This window comes from Ochotona princeps, chromosome 29, assembly GCF_030435755.1.
Source record: "Ochotona princeps isolate mOchPri1 chromosome 29, mOchPri1.hap1, whole genome shotgun sequence".
Taxonomy (NCBI): domain Eukaryota; kingdom Metazoa; phylum Chordata; class Mammalia; order Lagomorpha; family Ochotonidae; genus Ochotona; species Ochotona princeps.
This window is the reverse complement of record NC_080860.1, coordinates 13,665,356-13,685,195: the sequence shown is the minus strand read 5'-3', so window position 1 is coordinate 13,685,195 and position 19,840 is coordinate 13,665,356. Positions and strand designations below refer to the sequence as shown.

General features: G+C 49.6%; 1 protein-coding gene across 1 annotated transcript in view; it reads right to left on the bottom strand.

Annotated features, from left to right (window-relative positions):
• The window catches only part of SEZ6L (seizure related 6 homolog like), a 188,815-nt gene that overhangs the window by 14,808 nt on the left and 154,167 nt on the right, over nucleotides 1-19,840 (bottom strand). Inside the window, exons 10-11 of the mRNA XM_058657007.1 lie at nucleotides 9,367-9,563; nucleotides 2,951-3,145 (exon numbers count right to left, since the gene is read on the bottom strand). Coding sequence (XP_058512990.1) covers nucleotides 2,951-3,145; nucleotides 9,367-9,563 — 392 coding nt within the window. The remainder of the gene's footprint in view (nucleotides 1-2,950; nucleotides 3,146-9,366; nucleotides 9,564-19,840) is intronic.

Below are 19,840 nucleotides of genomic sequence, written 5' to 3'. Positions count from 1 at the left end.
GCACACACAGACACACTCACATATACAAGGGTATGTCACAAAGTTATTGGAAAGTAGAAGCAAGAGATGCATTTATTTTAGTGCAATCATTTTGAAGTTGTGGGGCCAGTGTTGTGGGGTGGGGCGGGGCTTAGCTGTCACCTGCAGACAGACGTCCCAGAAGAGCACCCGGTCCAGTCCCAGTTGCTCCATTTCTGCTGTATCTCCCGGAAAAGCACTAGAGGATGCCCAAGTGCTTGGGCACCTGACGCCCACGAGGTAGGTCCAAATGGAATTCCTGGCTCCTGCCTTTGACCTGGCCCAACTATAGCTACTGTGGTCATTCAGGCAGAGAATCAGGATGGAAGATTCTCATTCTCTCTCTCTCTCTCTCTCTCTCTCTCTCCCTTTCAAATAAATACATCCTTAAAACCAATTTTGGAGGCACCCTGTGTATGCCCACATATACACATAGGGGGTACACATTCACACAATTGGAATAATTCAGAATAAGCTTTGAACAGGGCCATCCCTTGCAGCAAGTGAAGTCAAATAGGGTTTTTATTTCCTTTATTTCCTTTTCCCTACTTTTATTCCTCCCCGGGTAGGGAAAAATCAGCATTTGTTCCAAGGTGAGATTGAGACAGAATTCTGTATGTCTTTAGATGCCAAGAGAGTCATTTAGCCAATGGAAGGCATTAACAGTGACCAGCGATTTCCGGGCCAAGGGATTCCATTGTCGCTGGGGTTTCTGCTGGCCTCACTTGGACGTAGACTGGGGAAAGGATCCAGTGAGAGAATGTTAAGCACCCCTATGCAGCAGAGACCTAATGGACGCGTCGCAAGTTTTGTTTGGTCTAATCTGGGCCTTCCCCGGGTGCAAAAATTAAGACAGGTGAGGAAATTTCCTAGCAGAACTAGCTAATGCTTCTGCCAGGCCCTTAAGATGCTCTGAGGATGACTATGATGCAGGCCCCTTGGGAGAGCCGCAGCTGAGACGTATGTCTCCCTGGTCCTGTGTCCCATCATGCTTCACACACACGCTCACACACGAGGGAGCTTCATCAAGTTTGTGCGAAAGTGGGATGAAAAGGTGAGTTCATATCAGTGTATAAAAGAGTGTACATCTCTGCACCTCCTGGGTCGTCAGCAAATATGGAAGCTGCATATTCTGAAAAAAAAATCTTGGGAAATGGAATCAGCAGATGTGTTTATGTTGATGCCAGAAATCTTGAAATGTATGCACAATTTTTTCACAATTCACATTCTTCACAAACGTTTGGGAGCCCACTCTATGAATATAAATATTAATATGCATATTCATATATATATTCATATATATGGCACCAACATACAGTTACCTTTTTAAAAAAGCATTGATTTATTTGAAATACAGAAAGAGAGAGAGAGAGAAGAGTTTCCATTTGAAGATTTACTCCCCAAGTGGCCAGGTGTAGGCCAGGCCTCAGCCCAGAGCCTGGAGCTCCTTCCAAGTCTCCCTTATTGGTGGCAGAGGACCAGTGACTTGGGTAATCTTCCACCTCCTTCCCAGGAGCATTAGAAGGAAGCTGGATGGGAAGTGGAGCAGCCAGGACTTAAACCAGCACTAGCATATGGGGTGTGGGTGTCATAAGTAACCGCTTCACCTACCGCACCCCAAAGCAGGACTCATCTTCCAACAACCCTTCTGACACCCCCGTGGACAGCTGGGTAGCCAGTGTGATGGTTCTATAGCAGGTTCTTTTGAGCCTCCTCCGTTTAGAACTGGTGATCTTGGACGTGGCAAGCTTGGTGGTAGGGACAGCAGGTGACCTTCACGGCCTTTCCCCAACAGCCTCTTTCTTGGCCCACGCTACCTAGTTCTTAGTGTGCAATTGATGAGGCGTGTCATCATGCACAGGTGTTTGCTCAACCTTTCCCCTGGAGCCCCAGCTGCAGCACAAGAACCAACCACTTGATTGAGGAGGTGGGATGGGAGAGGCTGACGAGGCCACTTCCAAATATAGCTCCCAGCCCAGCTGTTGCGGTCTCAGCCTGAAAACCAGAAGCCCCTTGTAATCTACTGCTTTTAAGGACACCACACTTGGCCGTTGCCCTGCGTCGGATCTGCACAGCGAGCAGGAGGAAGCAGGAGTCCGGGATGGTGATGGCCGATAAGGTCAGCTGACATAAGAATAGGGGCGTATTAACTTCGGCTGCAAGAACTGGCTTAGATTTGTTTTGCTCGATTGCTACAGGATGTCCAAGACCTGAATTGGAATGTTGTTTTCACACAGACTCCCTACAAGGGAGCTTCGAAAAGTTCAGGGCTCATGCACGTCATTATTTTATGCATTTTAAAAAGTTATTGAAAAGGTGGACAGAGATCTCTTTGGCAGTTTTCACCCCCAAAGACTTGCAGCAGCTGGGGTGGGTGTGAGGTCAGGCCTGAAACCAAGAGTCGGGAGCTCATTCCAAGTCCCCCCACACCCCTCCCATGGGTGACAAGGAACCCAGCACCTCAGACATCACTGCCGTCATCCAAGGTGTGCCTTAACAGGAAGCTGGGCCTGGGAGCAGAGCCTGGGCCGAGACGCTGGCCTTCCGATAGGTGATGAGGGTGTCCCATGTGGAATTTTAACTGTTAAGCCAGCTTCCTGCCTGTACTCTCACAGTTTATTTTTCATGCGTCTTTGGTATACCTTCTGGTAGAGCCTTCTGGTATACCCAAGCAGTACGGGACACATCATTCCCTGATGGCTCAGTCCATTCATTTACTTTCTCTTAGTGGGCTGCACCAGGGACTGCAACGTGGCATTAGGGAGCACTCCCTGATGCAAGGGGGTGAGTGGGTAAGGAGGGAGGCCAGATTCTACATCACACAGTTTCCCCACCTCTATGCAAAAACACCCCCCTCCGTCGGGGTGGGGGAAGAGGGCCAGGACTTTACCCATCAGTTCCAAGGGGTGGTAGAAGAAGAGAGCGTTCTTACTTTTCTCGCAAAACGGGGGGTCGCTGCTCCAGCTGAGGTCCCACTGGCAGGTGAGCGTGTCACTCCCCACGATGTCGTAGCCCGGGTCACACTGGTAGGTGATCCTGGCGCCCCTCACCAGCTCCGTGTGGGACGTGGTCTTCCACCCGTTCTGGATCTCGGGCAGATCCGAGCACGAGTCGTTTCTTGACACCTCTTTAAGACAAGAGCATCACCCTTAGGTGGGGGGTGGCCTTTGACTTTGGAGCTCTTAGGAAGGGGAGAAGAAAAAAGCTGCGAGGGGCAAAGGACCCCCCTTTCCCCCACCAACACACACACAACACACAACACACAACACACAACACACACACACACTCCACTTCAATGGCGGAGTCTCTCTTGCGGCGTGATTTTCCAATCACCTGTTCTCATGGTGCTTACCAAACCCTCCCTGGTTTCAGTAAAGCCAGCATATGCCACGGAGTCAGATGGAACCTAAGTTCAGCTGCTACACGAACCGGGAGACTGCTGTGTCTTTCTTCTTTCTTGAAAAACAGCTCCCTCACTGGCTCATTCTTTTTTTTTTTTTTTTTTTTAAGAATTACTAAATTATTTTGCAAATCGGAGTTACAGAGAGCAAGGTAGAGACAGAGAGATCTTCTGTTTATTGGTTCGCTGTCCCCCAAAGGCCAGTGCCGTGCTGGGCTGGACTGCGAAGAAACCAGGAGACAGGAGCTTCCTCCAGGTCTCCCATGTGGGTGCCAGGGGCCAAAACAAAACACCAAATGAACAAACAAACAAACAAACAAAAACACCTGGGCCACCTTCTGCTGCTTGCCCAAGGCCATTAAGAGGGAGTGTAGCAGCTGGCACACAAGCTGGCTTCTTAGGCAAAGTCTAGAGCTGCATGTTGGCATCCCATACGGGCATCGGTTCATGTCCCGGCTGCCCCACTTCCCTTCCAGCTCCTTGCTTGTGGCCTGGGAAAGCAGTGGAAGATGGCCCAAAGCCTTGGGACTCTGTAATCTTGTGGGAGACCCAGAAGAAACTCCTGGCTCCTGGCTTTGGATTAGCTCAGCTCTGGCCATTTCAGCCATTTGGGAAGCAATAAATAACCAGTACTCCAGAACTCCACCTGTGTCCCCCACGTGGGTAGCAGAGACTTGAGTTTTTGAGGCATCATCTGCTGGCTGCCAATATTAGAAGCAGGCTAGCCAAGACTTGAATTGGTGTTCAGACGCAGGAGGTAAGCATTTTAAGTGGCGAATTAGCTTTCTGTGCCACAATAGCTACACCAGACATATTTTTTTGGATGAATTGCTGGCATATTCTTTCAATCAAACTGCATATCCTTAGTGACTAATATACCCTGTCCAGAAAGTACTAACCCACCACTGATCATGGCAGAGACTTGCTCTGAAACAGCTCTGACAGCCTCCGACCAAGCCCCTTGTTGCTAAGGGAATCATTCAGAGCACACGCTCACAATCCCTGCCTCGGAGTGCTCGCTGCGCAGACTTGGGGAAGAGAGCTAATTATGTTGAGTAATTAATTTGCTGTGGCGACGTGCTTCTGGGGACAGCACGGCCCCTCCGCCGTCTGCAGGGGAGTCCTTCTGAGAAGCCAACGATGGTTTTTCTGGGAGCTCATCGAAATTTTATTTGGGGAAAGGAGACCTCCTGGGTGTCTGCAGGAAGAAAGGGCCGGGCAAATGGCTTCTCGACTTGCTTGGTGGGGGAAATGAAAGCCTCTATTTTTAGACCTTCGGGGGAAAAAATAAATCAGCCAAGTCCTGGATGTGGGACACAGCTGCCAACACACGCGCTGAGGATGAAGGAGAGGAAATGGGGACGAGGCGAGACAAAGGTGGTGCTGGTCGGGCTCTACAGGGCGAGATCTCACGGCCTCGCGGCCCGCTGGGACTTCCTGTGTCTGTCGCGGCCTTCTCGGCCTTTGAGATTTACTCCGCTGTGGCCACGGCACAGCACAGCCCTGTGCTACATCTTGGCCCCGCCGCTTACTGACTGGGTGGCCTTGGCTGAGTCCCTTCGTTTCCTGTTTTGTCAATTCCCAGACTGTGGCGGAGGCCCTGATTTGGAAGTCGGCATATTGCCAGGCACCCTAGGTGGAAGTTCTGGAACTGTCTCTCCCTCGGGGATGTCTTTAGGTTTTGCTGAGAAAAAACTGAGCTGGGAGACAGAAGGCTCCTCTATAGTCTTCTTTCTTTTTAAAATATTTTTTCCAAAGATGTATTTATTTTTATTGGGAAGGCAGATGCACACAGGGAGGGAGAGACAGAAAAATCTTCCATCTGCTGATTTGCTCCCTAGATGGTCACAATGGCTGGAGCTGAGCTGATCTGAAGCCAGGCTCCAGAAGCTTTCTCTGGGTCTCCTGTGCGGGTGCAGGGTTCCAAGGTTTTGGGTCATCGTCTACTGCTTCCCCAGGTCACAAGCAGGGAGCTGGAAGGGAAGTGGAGCAGCCGGGACATGAACCGATACCCATATGGGATGCTGACGCTTAAAGGTGGAGGATTAGCCAGTTGCGCTACTGTGCTGCTCCCAGTCATGCTTCTTTTTTAAGAAGTCGTGTGACCCCGGGTGTGTCAATGAACTGCTCTGAGCCTCATGTTCCTTGTCTGAAGAGGGGGGTCTTGGCATCTCCTGAGAGGGATCCCACCTAGCAGTTAGGAAACTGTCTCAGAAGCTCACATCCCACATCAGAGGGCTTAGTATGCTCATACACACCATAGTGATCCCTGACCTATATCTCCTTGAAAAATGCTGCTTACTTAGCTCTACTTTTAACAAGATTTAGCTGTGTTTTTTTTTTTTTATTGGAAAGCAGATTTGCAGAGAGAAGATGAGAGGGAAAGAGGGAGAAAGAGAGGCGGGAGAGAGAAAAAGAGAGAGAGAGAGAGAGAGAGAGAGAGAGAGAATCTCCCATTTGCTGATTTCTTCTCCAAATGGCTACAATGGTTGTTGCTGAGCCGATCTGAAGGCAGAAAACAGGAACTACTTCCTGATCTCTCACATGGAAGCAGGGACTTCTGCTGCTTTCCCAGGCCATAAACAGGGAGCTAGATTGGTAGTGGAACAGCAGGGATTTGAACTTACACTGATATGGGATGCTGGTGCTACAGGTGGACATTAACCTACTATACCGTTGTGCTAGTTCTTATCTCTGATTTTTTTAAATTATCTTCTCTCCCATCTATTTGGCCACAGACCCTGAACCAAGAAGAGGAAGCAGCAAGGAGAATAGATCTCTATATCGCTGTATTCAAGAAGGTCAGAACCAGGCTGGTCCATGACAGAGAAGCCTTGGCTGCCTTTGGGAGCTGGTTTTGCATCTTTGGGTCACCCTAGAGCTCTGGGCTTCTCTAGACAACCCCAGAGTCCACTGACCTGCCATCTGATCGTGCCACAATGTGTGAGTTGCCTCTACCTATGGTGAAATCTAGATCCAGTAGAGAGATCCTGGTTCTGACCTTCCACTTCAGTCGCTTGAGCAGGTGACTGGTATCAGAATGGAATACAGCATTCCGTTTGGCCTCCTTAGAAAAGCAACTGTGTGTTTCTTGAATACAAAATAAGAAGCAATGAAGGGAGCTTCTCTCTGTCTCTTTCTCCACACACAGCATAGCAAGACTGTGCAGTTCTTGGAAGCATTCTCCGATGTCTTTTGCGTGCTTTGCCCACACAGCTCAGCACATGACTTTGAGCTGGGATTGTCCCTCTTTCCCATGTAGTCCACAGAGAGAGAGAGTTTTCTCTTTCCTATGTCCTGGTGATCAGAGCAGAGCCTAGCATCTAGAAGGCATCAGGAGACTTTTGTGAATGAGACTATCTGCAAAGTGGAGATAGTGGTTTCAGAAGACAAAATATAATAATAATCGCCAAGAACCTGTTAACATTCGATGGTCATGGCAACCGAAACTTCAATTTCAATGAGCCAGAACTACCACACAGAACATTGGCCAGACTATCTGGCTAATTTTGACTGACCTTCAAGAGTTGGATTTTTGCTTTGATACTTAGTGTGTTTTTGGGAGACTGACATGGACCCCAGAGGAGACAAATGAGCAAAACCATGACTCCATCTTTGAATGGGGCAGAAGGAACTCTCACAAGACGAACAAGTGCAATCATTGGAAACTGCGAAGCAGGCAGACAGCTGGCTCTAAGCCAGACAACGTAGGAGGCTATCCGCCAAGACCAAGGGATCTGCTGGGCAAAGAGCAGAGACCTGCAGGAAAGCAGCAGCAATACCGCTATGGAGATATTTAGCAGCCCAATCAAGGAGAAGGAGGCCCCTGAGAAACATAAAAAAAGGAAGATCAATACTTGTGCTAGTATCCTCGTGAGGTGGATATATAGCAGGCAACTATGAGTAATGCTCACCATCCAGAAAGGACAGTGCTGTGCCCTCAGTCATACAGGCCCAAGGCTTCCCGGGACAGCTCAGGGTCAGGGCAGCAGCTTGGTGTTAGACACAAGGAGTGGTACTGGGAGGACAGGTTCTATCGGACAGCAGTGGGCAAACCAAACGCATGGGCTGTTGCTACAGTTTGAGGGTGATGGTGATGGTGGCAGTGAGGTGTGGGTGGAGCGTGTTGGGTGAATCCATCCGCTCCACGCTGACCATCTTAGAAGCCAACCTGGTTCCCAGGAAGTGCAAGCATCTCCCCTCATTGCTGGCTGAATCCTGCCCACTAGAATCCTCAAAGTGCAACCTGCACCGCATCCATTGAACATCATAAGAAATTAGGTCTTGACTGTCTCCCTGAGTTTCCTAGGTTCTCTGTTGCTGCCAAGAACATTGGGGGTGAAGTGACCTTAGAGTTGGGAGTAAATAACTCAAAATGTAGGAACTGGCACAGTCGCGTAGCACGCCAATCCCCTGCCTGCTATTGCTGACATCCACAGTATGGGTGCCGGCTCAATTTCTGGCTGCTCTGCCTTCAGTCCAGCTCTCTTCATACGGCCTGGGATCCTGGTGTGTGCAAGGTGAGGACAACTGCACTGGGCCTTCTGCTCGTTTTAAAACAAAGCAAAAACAAGCCAAAAGGAAGAGTATCCACTATGGAGCTCAAGCCAATTGCACCTTTGATCATCTGATACTCTTAATTGTCTTTGTGTGTGTCTCTCTCTCTTCCTCCTTCATTCCTTTCATTCACTTAGCCATTTTGAGGACCAAGCATGACAAGTATCACATGTCTTGAATCTGAAAATACGTGAGGTGGGAGAAAGACCTGCTTCCATTTGATGGGACCTGCTAGGGAGAAGGGGCCAAGCTTTCGTGCAGGCAAGAGGGTGATAGGAATGCTTTGGGAAGCTGCAAATATAAGAGAGTGTGCTAACAACAGAAAATCCTAGATGACTCCAAAGGAAAACTGACAAATCTTAGAGTTATGACGCATTATCTTAATAATCCCAATGTCAATCTTGTGGAACAGGATTTGTTATTTCAGTTGAAAAATGGTTATTCACTGATTATTTCTGTCTACTTGAAAAACAGAGCAAAGGTTGGGAGGGTGATGGCAATAACACACACAGAGAAGTATCTTCCATTTCCTGATTTACTCCTAAATGTCTACCGCAGCCATAGTTCGGCCAGGTCAAAGTCGGGAACCAAGAATTCCATCTAACTCTCCACGTGGATGGCAGGCACCCAAGGTCTTGAGCTATTAGTGGGTTGCTGGTTCAGAAGCAGGCAGGACTTGAACTCAGGGACTCTGGTAGGGAAACGCAGGCATCTTAAACCCTATTCTCACCCAACAGATGACAAAAAGGGACTCAGAGAGGTTACTGATAGCCCCTAATGACAGTACTAAGACACAACTCACACTCTTGGTAAACAGCAGGGCCAGACCCTTACACTCTACACAATGAAAAGATCCATGCAGCTCAAATCTTCCATGCAGATATAGGTGAGGAAACAATCTACGATGGCTTGGATAGGGTTGGAGTGTTCCCCAGAGCTTGACAGGCTGAAAGCAAAGTCCTCGGTATGGTCATGTCGGGAGGTGGTGATGCCTTTAAGAAGTGGAGTCTTGTGGTTATTCAGATAGAGGGGCATCTTCCTTGGGAGGGGTTAGTAATGAGTTGTTCTGGGATTCTGGTTAGTTCTTGAAGGAGACTGGCCCTGAATCTTGCCTCTTTGTGTGGTCTCCCTCTCTCTTGCACTTGCTCCCTGCAGGAGGCCATCTGTCATTGCTGGGCTGTGGTTACAACGCCCTCGCCAGAGCTGCCAGCAGGTGACACAAGCATGATTTTACATGTCCAGAGCCAGGAGCTAAATGAATCTCTTCACACATCACCCAGCCACGAGTGGTTTGCTCTTGCAACACAAAATGGAACTAAAACATCACCCTAAGTTTCATCTAAACACTCCCTATTCACCCTCCCTCCAAATGGACTGGACGAGACACTTACCTATGTAGTTCATGATAAATCCTTGACCTTTTCCAAAGATGAGGCCAGCAGGGTCCGAGTGGAACTGGATGGTGAGGTCTGGCGTGGATGAATACAGTTTCTGGGGGCCACTGTTCCCAAGGTACTGCCCCAGGATGTGGGGCATGACCTCGTCGCCGTCATAGATGGTCAAGATGTCGCTGTTACTCAAGTTCAAGCTTGATGGGGGCGGGGGGAGGGAAGCAGAGAAAAGAGGAACATGTTATGTGGAATTGTCCATTAGCTTTTGATAGACTCTTTCAGGTGATACACACTTCCTTAAGATTTGCTGTGTGTCAGGCCACCCAGCCAAGGAAGTGAGGGTGATGTAGGTGTTGGTTGCCAACCTGAGTGGGTCATCTATGAGCCCCAGGGGTGGGGGGGGGGTCCAGTGGGTCCCGGGTCGCATGGCCTGGGGCTTTGGGCCTGCCTGTGTGATGGGTGCTGGATCTGTAAGCCCCCATGGTAGAGGGTCTGGCTTGGCCTAGGTCATCTGGCTCAGGTCCATGAGCCCACCTAGGAGAACTGGTCCTCCTCAGTGTAAAAGATGGAGTGCTGGATGGCATACCATGGTGCACATAGAAGACACGGTAGCCTCTTGGGGCCTGCAGAGGACATCCAGTACCACAGCAGAGAATGGAGAACAGAACATATGGACAACTGCTACAGCCAAACGATGACAGCAAATATCTAGGCAATTGGAGACTATAAGCTCGATGATGTCAGCCAATGGACATTGGAAAGGATTCCTCATCCATAGATTGGTGAGATCAACAGTGTTTTGAAACTATTGTATCCACCTGGCAGAACTCTTAGAGCATGGGTCACATTGTGAGGCTGGGTTGGTATCAGGTGGCCCTTCTCCATCCTCGGGTACTGGGATGGTTGGGAGGCTAAGTATGGCCTATCCCCCTATCTCCTCCCTCCCTCCAGAAATGGGAAGAAGAAATAGCAAGCTTGGAAACAATGATCGCACCCACTGCTCCCTAACCCTAAATCCTTCCCACCCTGATTGATTATGTAAACATCATCTAAAATAATAAAAATAAAAGATTATTGTTATTTAAAAAGCACGAGTGGGTCATGCTGCTCTTCCCTACAAACACAGCACACAGGTCTGTAAATGCCTGGGTTTTGAAGACTAGTTCTTGAATGGTCTTGTCTGTGTGGTAGTCATCAACGCTTGCATTGTAAAAAGAACCACCCAACATGCCTGTTGTTAACAACCATTTCTTGGGTGACGGTCAAAGGTGGCATCAGGACACCTTGTCGCTTGTGACCAGATTTCTTCATTCCCCGATGCAAAACTTACTGACACGTTGCTAATTGCAACTTGCTTTTCTCTGTGGGGGAAATGGTCTTCCCACCCAACAGGTGGCAAATCCTTCATCATGACTTGGGCTGTCTATCATGGTCAAGGGCTGAGGTAGAGGGCGGGATGGGAGTGCCTGGCTCTTGAACTATGCTCAAATCTGCTGTCACGACTCATATCAGGAAAGGATGACATGTTCCAAAAGGCTCAACATGCAAGTACCTTGACATCGGATCTTGGGACCACAATGGGCGGGTAATTCCTCTCCCCTGCCCCAACCCCAAAGCACTTGAACAGGCTCCTGAAGCTTGTGTTATCTTAGACATGGTGGATAAACTTAATCTCCAATTCAAAGGTTGCCAGGCAATTCAATCCTGGCTGCATGAACCATGTAGAGCTATTAACATACACTCTATTTTTTCGTTTCATCTTCTTCCCTTGTGCCTTTTCCCCGTCTTTGTTAAATATTCTTTCTCTTGGTTCTAATGCAGGATGAGCATCTGGCTATGGGCCAGGTATTGTGCTGTGATCAGAGTCGTCACCGGGGAGTGATACATTTAAGTCCCTGTGTCAGGGATGGAGGTGGGAGTGATGCTGTAAGGTGAGGGTATCACGGAAGACTTCCTGGAGGAGGTGATGGCTGCTCTGAAGTCTCAAGAAAGCACAGAGGACTTCAAGGAGGTAAACAGCGTTAAGAAGAAGCCGAGGCATGCAGCAGAGGGAAGAAGGGGCAAGGTCATGGTGTCTGAAGTGGTCGCCGTGGCTGACTGAGGTAGCGGAAACAGGTACAAGATCTTGGCGAAGTTGTGCGGGTAGCAGATTGTGAAGGACTTAGCAGGCTTACGTGCCTGCACCATTATTTTGTTGGAGGTTGGGAGACACTGGAGGTTTTACATTTTTAAGATTGATTTGTTTGAAAGACAGAGTTACACAGGGTTGAGGGGAGAGAGAGAAGGAGAGAGAGAGAGAGAGACCTTGGCCACACTCGCCACCACCACCACCACCATCATCATCATCATCAGTACCTTGACCACAATCACCATCCTCATCATTCTTTTTCCTCTTTGGATTGCAGACAATGTCCAATGACGTCAAGTGACTGATGCCAGTGGCTCTCAGTCAGACAGTTTTGCCACTCAATGTTTGTCCCCAAAATGGATGGCACAGGTTAATAGTCGCAAGGGATGCTGCCAAACATCCTACGGTGCACAGAGAACACCACCCCTCCCGCCCCCAAATCCAAACATGCTTCTGAAAATCCACTCTGTAGACGGTGTGCCAGGAACAAAAACAAAGCTGAAATGCACTAGAGTGACGTCTGTGGTTCTGGAATTTCAGCAAAGGCCCTCTACACCGCAAATGTGATAACAGAGGCTGAGCACTGACACTTTCTAAAGGGAGAAATGTGGCTGCTCACATTGGGTTTTCCAGAAGCCCCAGCAATTACGCAGGTATCTGTGAAATGTTGGCTTACCTGAGAGGCTTCCTCAGGGGGAGCACTGGGGGGTTGGTGTGGGAAAGGAGACAGTAATAAGGGAAGTAGCCATTGCATGGTGGACAGACAGTAGGCAGGTGACACTTTTTGCATTGAGCTCCATCTTGCAGGAACTTCGGGAGGTGTTGCAGAACATGGCTCGACAGAGATCTGTGTCCTCCCAGTCCCACCTCTCCTCGGTGAGGGCTGCTTCCAGTGAGGCAGGATTCCCTAGCCCCTCTGGCCTGCCCTTGCTGTTTCCGGCGGACAGATGGACCTGGACTTGCAGCAGCCAGTCACTCTGAGCAATGGTGACGTATGTATACCACAGAGCAGAAGCCACATACAGCACCTTCTAATACAGCACCTCCAGCTTTATTCTGCCTCTGTCCCCACCCCCCACTCCACCTCTAGCTTATATAAGAGAAGCAAAAAAAAAAAAATTCACTGGTTAACAAAAGAGGCAGATAGGAAGGAATGTCTTAGGGGAAGGGTGATTGTTGCTGTGAGAGGGGTACCACGGGGAGGGGTAAGGCTGCATCACTTTACTTTCATGTTGATGGTGGGGACTTCAGAAGAACTCTCGGGGACTTGGCAGGTGTCTTTCTTTTGGCATGTGCTAAAAGTGACTGAATTTCATGTTCACTGAGACAAGAGCAGTGAGGAAATCAGACTGGAGCTGTCTGCTTGCCTAGGGGCAGAGCGAAGAGAGAAAAAGGGATATTGGGAGAGAGCTGCCAGTCATTGATGGGAGCAGGGTAAGAGTCTCCTTCTTGCATCTGACTGTGCACTTTGCAGGGGCGGGGGGGGGGGGGCAGCCAACTGCAGATCTTGTTGCAAATGGCCCAAGCAGGACAGGACCTCAGCAAAGCAGAAATTCAAGGGCAGCCAGGCCCAGGAGCCCAGGCCCTCACTAAGCACCATCTAAGAGAAACCACCCAACATCCTGGATGTTTCAGAAAGTAACACAGTAGCAAGCTGAACTTTCCTGAGCCTCTCTTGAGAGAGAGTAAAGCAACCCCGGGTCTTTCCTGGCTGCAGAATGTCTGCTCCAAGGAGCTGTGCTGGAGAAGGGGTAAAGTTCAATGGGAATAATGCTGAGTTACACAATGATTAGATCGGATCAGAAATCCCATAAACATGCACCTGCCATCCTGAGATGCAGAATCCAGGCAATCAGACATGAAAGGGCAGTCGGAGCAAGAATGAAGCTAATTGCTGTTGCATCTGAATTTGCTTTGCTGATAGGCTAGTTCTAATTGCAGGTGCAGCTGCTGGCCGCCTGGGGCACCTGCTGTCCACCACGATGTAGCAATGAGCCTGCATCTTGCTTGCTCAGCCTAGGTGTCTAATGCACTGAGTGCATCCAGGGTCCCTCACACTTAGGAATCATTTCTAAGCCATGGGATGAAACTGGGAGAGAACTGACCTGCAAGGGTGTTGGCCACAGGGCTGAGCGAGGTTTTCAGCTGGTGTCTGAGTTGAGAAGTTAGCCAGACACCCACTAAGGAGGTGCTGAGAAAGCAGGTGGCTCTTTGTCTCCAGGACAGAAGGAGCAATGGAGGACCAGCTGGCAGGCTTGATGGGATTGGAGTTGGGAGCAGTAGGATCCCCTTGTACTAGTATCCTGTGTGTGCCAGTTCAAGACCTGGTTGCTCCACTTCCTAAAACCTCCCTATTAATAACTTGGGAAAGCAGAGGAGGATGGCCCAAGTCCTTGGGCCCCGGTACCAATGAAGAAGACTCAGAAGAAACTCCAGGTTCCTGGCTTTGGGCTAGCCCAACTTTGGCCATTAAGGCCATTTGGGGAGTGAACCAGAGGATGCAAGGTCTCGCTATTTCTCCTTCTCTTTGTAATTCTTTCACATAAAAATAAAAATAAAACTTTAAAAAAATGCAAATTAAACGTGGGAAGAAGTCACCTCTTCTTCTTGCCATGCTAATCCTGGTTCACTCTGTATTCTTACAGAATCATCTCTAAATTTGCATTTTATTAGACATATCCTGGCTTTTTCCCCTCGCGGTAATATTTTTTCTTTTTATGGACTGATTTTTTTGTTGTTAAAAAAGATTTTTGAATCTCCGAAACGGTTTCCATTGCTTAGTAACCATTTATTTTGTTCTGTTTATCGTTACTGATGAAATATAACTGAGCACGCCATAAAACCGGTGTTAAATTTGTTATTTAGTGTGGGTGACTTTATCTTGATAGCTGAAAGATTTGTGTTCCAGATCTGAAGGTATTTAACAAGTCAAGGGAATGTTCCGCAGCAAGCTATGAGGGGGAGCTGTGTGCTGGGAGGAAGACTAAATTTTTAAGGTCTATTCTTTCGTTCCTTTGAGTCTGGAGTTTCCGTGGATGTGTTAAGGTCTTCAAAAGGTCCAGAAGCAGCCCAAGGGAGCTTGAATTAATGGAGTTTGTTTAGGGATGGAAAACCCGACACGCCTCAATTCTCATCCTGGCCAGCAGAGGGCAGAGTATGCCTAGTCACCGTGCAGACTCACGCTTTCTCCTCTTGACCTTCCCGCTTCCTCTCCCTGCACCTGTCCCCTCGCAGGAGACCCTGGACAGGCGGAGAAAATGGCAGAGAAGGTTGGCAACTGGAGGGTGTGGATGAGATGAGCAAGCCATCTGGTTTTCTCTTATTCCTTGCTAATCAAGCTTCGGACCCTGGCCGGGAAATCTTTACGAGGTATTCCCCCAACTGGCATTCCCAGGACTTTTAGGGGAGACGCAACTGTCTGATGGTTATGCATTTATATCAACGTGCACTTCAAAATTGCAGGTCTTGCATGAGAGCCAATTTATATGTTGTTCTGGGGTTTGTGTGGTGTGGGCGCAGGGTGGGGAACGGAGGAGAAGTAGCTGCTAAGACCTGAACTGTGGAAGCAGTAGGAACCAGCCCACAGTCAAGCCCAGGTGCCCAGACAGTCCTTCCTACAGGATTCCAGCCCTTTCTCAAACATCTGGCATACCAAACCGTGGGTGCACCCTGGACCTTCTCCCTGTCTTGGTCTGTGCTGCCCCTTCTGTGGAAATCCATCCCCTTGGTCCCTGTTTGCGAACAGTTTCCTAATTATTTCCCTCCTTTTTTTCCTTCCTTCCTTCTTTCTTTTTTCTTTCAGATTTATGTATTTGAAAGGCCGAGTGACACACATTCATGAGAGAAACAGAGGAAGGGGGGAGAGAGAGAGAGAGAGGAGAGTGAGACCTTGCATCTGCTGGGTCTGAAGCAGAGGAGCTGGGATAGGAACCTGCACGCTGATATGACATTTCAGTGTTGCAGTCAGCAGCTTAACCCGCAGTGCCACCACGCCAGCCTCTCCCTCATTCCCTGAGATTTTTCTGGGTTCCTCACTGCACTCTGCTTTCGTTGTGGCTTCACAATCCCCACGGGTGCGAGGTGGCTTCTCCTGTAGCATGAGTTGGTCTCAGCATTTCACACATAATGTTTGCCCTCATTCTCAGACTGAGCCTACAAGAATTAAAGTCTTCACCCCCAAAACCCAAATCTGAAAATGCTCCAAACTGGAGACTGTCTGAGTAAGGATGCTTCAAGCGGCTGGGGAGCCGCCCACAGGCAGGTGCACTGAGGTACTGAACGGCAAGCATCTCCTTTGGGCCATGTGCTTGAGGGCTGTGTGGGACAGAGCTGAATTTTCGGTGGACACTTCTGTCACGGGGCTGGTGTATTGCAGAATAATCCTCTATCTGCAAGCACTAGTCCATGTCTCAGCTGCCCCACTTTCCATCCAGCTCCTTGCTTGGGGCCTGGGAAAGCAGCCGAAGCCTTGGAACCCTACACCCACATGGGAAGTCAGGAAGAAGCTCCTGGCTCCTGGCTTTGGATTGGCTCAGCTCTGGTCATTGCAGTCATTTGGACGGTGAACCGGGAGACCCAAGATTTCTCTCTATTCTTCTCTCTATGTAAAATCTGCCTTTCCAATAAGAATAAATATTTTAAAAGAAAACTCTTTCTCACCCCCGGAGCACCTCATTATGTACATGCAACTATCAAAAAAAATCCCAGTGTGTCTGAGGCTAAACATTTTTGTCATTGCTGCCTAACCTGGACAACACCCATCCATTTCACAGATCAGCAGACTGAGACAGTGAACGGTGAAGGAACATGCTGTCTCTCACCCCGAGGAGAGTTGGAAGTGAAGCATTTACTGGTGGGTGGCTGCACCCGAGGCAGCCAGGAGCTACCTGGCTGCAAGGGAAGACTGTGGCCTGGGAGCCTGGCAGAGAGCCTAGCACACGCACACACACACACACACACACACACACACACGTGTGTGTGCAGGTTTGACACAGGCTGTGCACTATGGGAGGAAGATGTCACAACTAGCGACAGCAGCCATCGAGGCTGCCTGTCACTCCAGATCTCCATCAGGATGCAGGCTGAGGAAGGCATTGCCTTGGGAACACCTTGGTGTGGCTCCTGGAGCACCAAGACACCCCTCAGGGCAGCCCAGCTGCCACCGCCACCCTCCCCTACCTGTCAGTAACCTGCGCTGTTCTCTGGGAAGACAGACAGGAGCCCTGGGAACCCCTGAGGACTTGCCCTGAATTCCCCCTGGGAGGCCCCCAGCAGGGCAGCCCCGGGGGAGCCTTCCCATGAGGCCATGGCCATCACAGGACCAGAGGCAAGCGCTCTGCTGCCTGCTAAGCTGTGACCAGCTGCAAACCATGCGGGGAAGCTGGGCTGGACTGGGCTGCCCTCACCATGAAGTCACTTCTACTGTGTGGAGCAGGGCTGTCATTCACATCCACATTAGCAGGGAGCTGGATCGGAAGCAGAGGATCTGGGAGTTGAACCTGAACCCAGATGGGTAAGCCAGTTTTTTTCTGTACAGTGGCTGTTTCTCCTGTGATTTCTACTGACCTCTGGACACCTCTTCTCCTGGGGTCCATGGTGTTTTCTGCTCTTGAGTGCTTCTTCTGATGCCTGGCTCTTGGAGGGGGGTAGATTGTTGCCGCCTAAAGCAACTGTACCTGAAAGACTGAAGTGCCTCTGGACAAGGCACTTAACTTTTAGGGCTTGGAATTAACTTAGCACGGAACAGGTTGGCAGGCGCTGAAGGGAAATATTTGGAGCCATCACTCACACGGTAACAGAATTTGCTATTCGATCGCTTTATTTCCTGCTTACAGAGCAGGCGCCCACGCACAGGGCAGATGCTGGGGCTGGGCAGAGCAGAGGAGGGCCCTGTTTGGGGCTTGGGGGGATGAGTAGTTTTTATCTCCCAGAAATCTGTTTGCAGCAGGTGCTCACAGCAGGGGTGTGGCACATCAGTGTCTTTGCAGGTGGTCGTGGAGATTTCTCTGGTGTGGGGCAGTCCTTGCATGCAGGCTATGGCCCCAGAGATCTGCTTCAAGTCTTGGCCACTTCCTAGCTGCCCACTTCCCAGCTGTGTGCCCATGGCAGACCAGCTTCACCTTTCTGAGCCTGTTTCTTTCTGTCTTAAAAAAGAGAGTGGTTGGGACCAGCGCTGTGGCACTGTGGGCTAAACTGCTGTTTGCATGGCCAACCGCCTCTATCAGGGTGTTGATTTAAGTCCTGATGGCTCTGGTTCCAATCCAGCCTCCTACTTGGGAACAGAAAGTAGCCCCAGTGCATGGGCCCCTGCCATGCATGTGAAAAGCCAGGCTGGAGTTCCTGGCTTCTGGTTTCCACCTGACCCAACCCTGGGCATTGTGACCATTATGGGAGTGAACCAGTGGGTGGGAGATCTCTCTGTCTCTGTGACTCTAACTTTCAAATAAATACAATAATTTAATTGTTAAAAATAATCTTTCCTAAGTGTCATTCTCTCTGATGCTTCACAATTTGCAAAGATAAGCCTGGCACCCCACCCTCCCAACCCGTTTCCACATCATTGCCCTTTGGGTCATCTATTTATAGCAGGATTTTCCTTCCTAAACTTTGAGCCTGGAGGACTTCCTGCACCATCCCTGGCCCCCAGCCCCAAAGCCCTTTCAATGAAAGTGGAGGCCACACTGTTCACTCAGCATGCACCAGCTCTGTGACCTGAGGGAGCCGAGTCACCTCTCTGTGCACAAGGTGACCACTGCCAATGTTTGTCCTATTTGAAGATCTTGATTACTCTCGTCTTCATTTAGGAAGCACCCATGAAGTGCCAGGCGTGGGCTGATTTGGGTAGTTATCCTTCTGTCATGATCTCTGCCCACATTAGCTCTAATGTCTGTATCTATTGCCTCTACAGAGTCACATTCATTATTGTTCATGGATTAAGATGTGGCACTCAGGGTCTAGCACACAGTAGGTCTTTAATAAATGGCAACGAAGGAGAACCAAAGCCTAGAACATGTGCAGACCTGCCCAGTGGACTCAGAGGAAAACCAAAAGCCCCATTGCTTGCTCCACAGGCCTGTGTCCCCAGAACTCAGCCAACATTGTCCAGTTGGACCACCGACCACCGACTCAGCTTGGTTTGCAGGGCCAAAGCTTTCCTGTCGTCCATGGGATAAGCAGCAATTGCATTTACCCAGCTCCAAGGATGGAATTATTTTTACTATCAAACCCAAATTGGTTTACTCAAACTGTCAGTGGAAACCAAGCAAGATAAATTAAACACAGCAGCTCTTGGGCCTCACATAACCCTGGCTGGTGAGATGCTATTTTCACTCCCGTCTGTGGGTGGAAGGGAGGAGGCTCCAAGTGTAACTGCTGTTCTGTTTTCTTGCTTGTGTGCCAGTGTGTCCAGGGCAGAGAGCTTCGAGCTTCTGACCGGAGGACACAGCTCCCACCTGCCTGGCTTTAATCCCTGTAAGTGCTGCCAACTCGTCTCCTGATGCCCCGTTTGGGGAAGCCAGGCTCCCTGGTGCAGCCCTTTCAGGCCCTGCTGGTGGGTCTTCCTCCTAAGTGCCTGATTGTCCTAATTTCATGGAGGCCTTGTGGAGTTCTAAACACACGGCACTTCCTTTTCAAAGTGCTGGAATGCCATCCAGTGGAGCTCAGATCTAAGTGCTGACAGTTCCTAGCCAGGCTACCCCAGGAACCTTTCTCCCTTAGCCAACTCTCAGGGTTCTCCTTTGTACAATGGAAACAGCCACAGCAGCCTCTGAGTGCAAATATCTTGAAGACAGTTGGGGTGTGCTCAGCCCTTGCCATGTCTTCCGTGTCAGGTGTGAGCACCCTGGCTAGGGACCCTGGTACATACTGTTCCTGACGGCCAGAACACTTTTCCCTTTCTCCCGTGCCTCCCTCCCCCGAATCCTTCAGGAGTCAGCATAGATCAGAGTTTCCCTGCTGCTATTGACATTTTGGATAGGTGATTCTTTGCAGGGGGTCCCGTTCTTCTAAGCCTTGCAGGTGGCTTTGTATTCTTCCTGGCTACTCCCCACCAGATGACAAGAGTCAACTCGCCCTGTCACTGACCAACTGTCACAACCAGAAAGGTCTCCGGACTTTGGCAGTTGTCCCTGGGGTTGACAAAGCTTATTTAGCCATTCCCGTCTTGCAGGTCCCTGGGTTGTCACTTGTTTGTGCCTTGTCAGCTTACGATGTGGCCCTCAAGGACAGAGTTAACTCTATCTTCCTGCTGCTGGCGAGTGATGCTCAATGGATAGAAGGGCAATTGAACTTGTTCAGCGTCAAAAATGAGAGTTTCTACCACATACCTCTGCCCCAGTGTGATGTCAC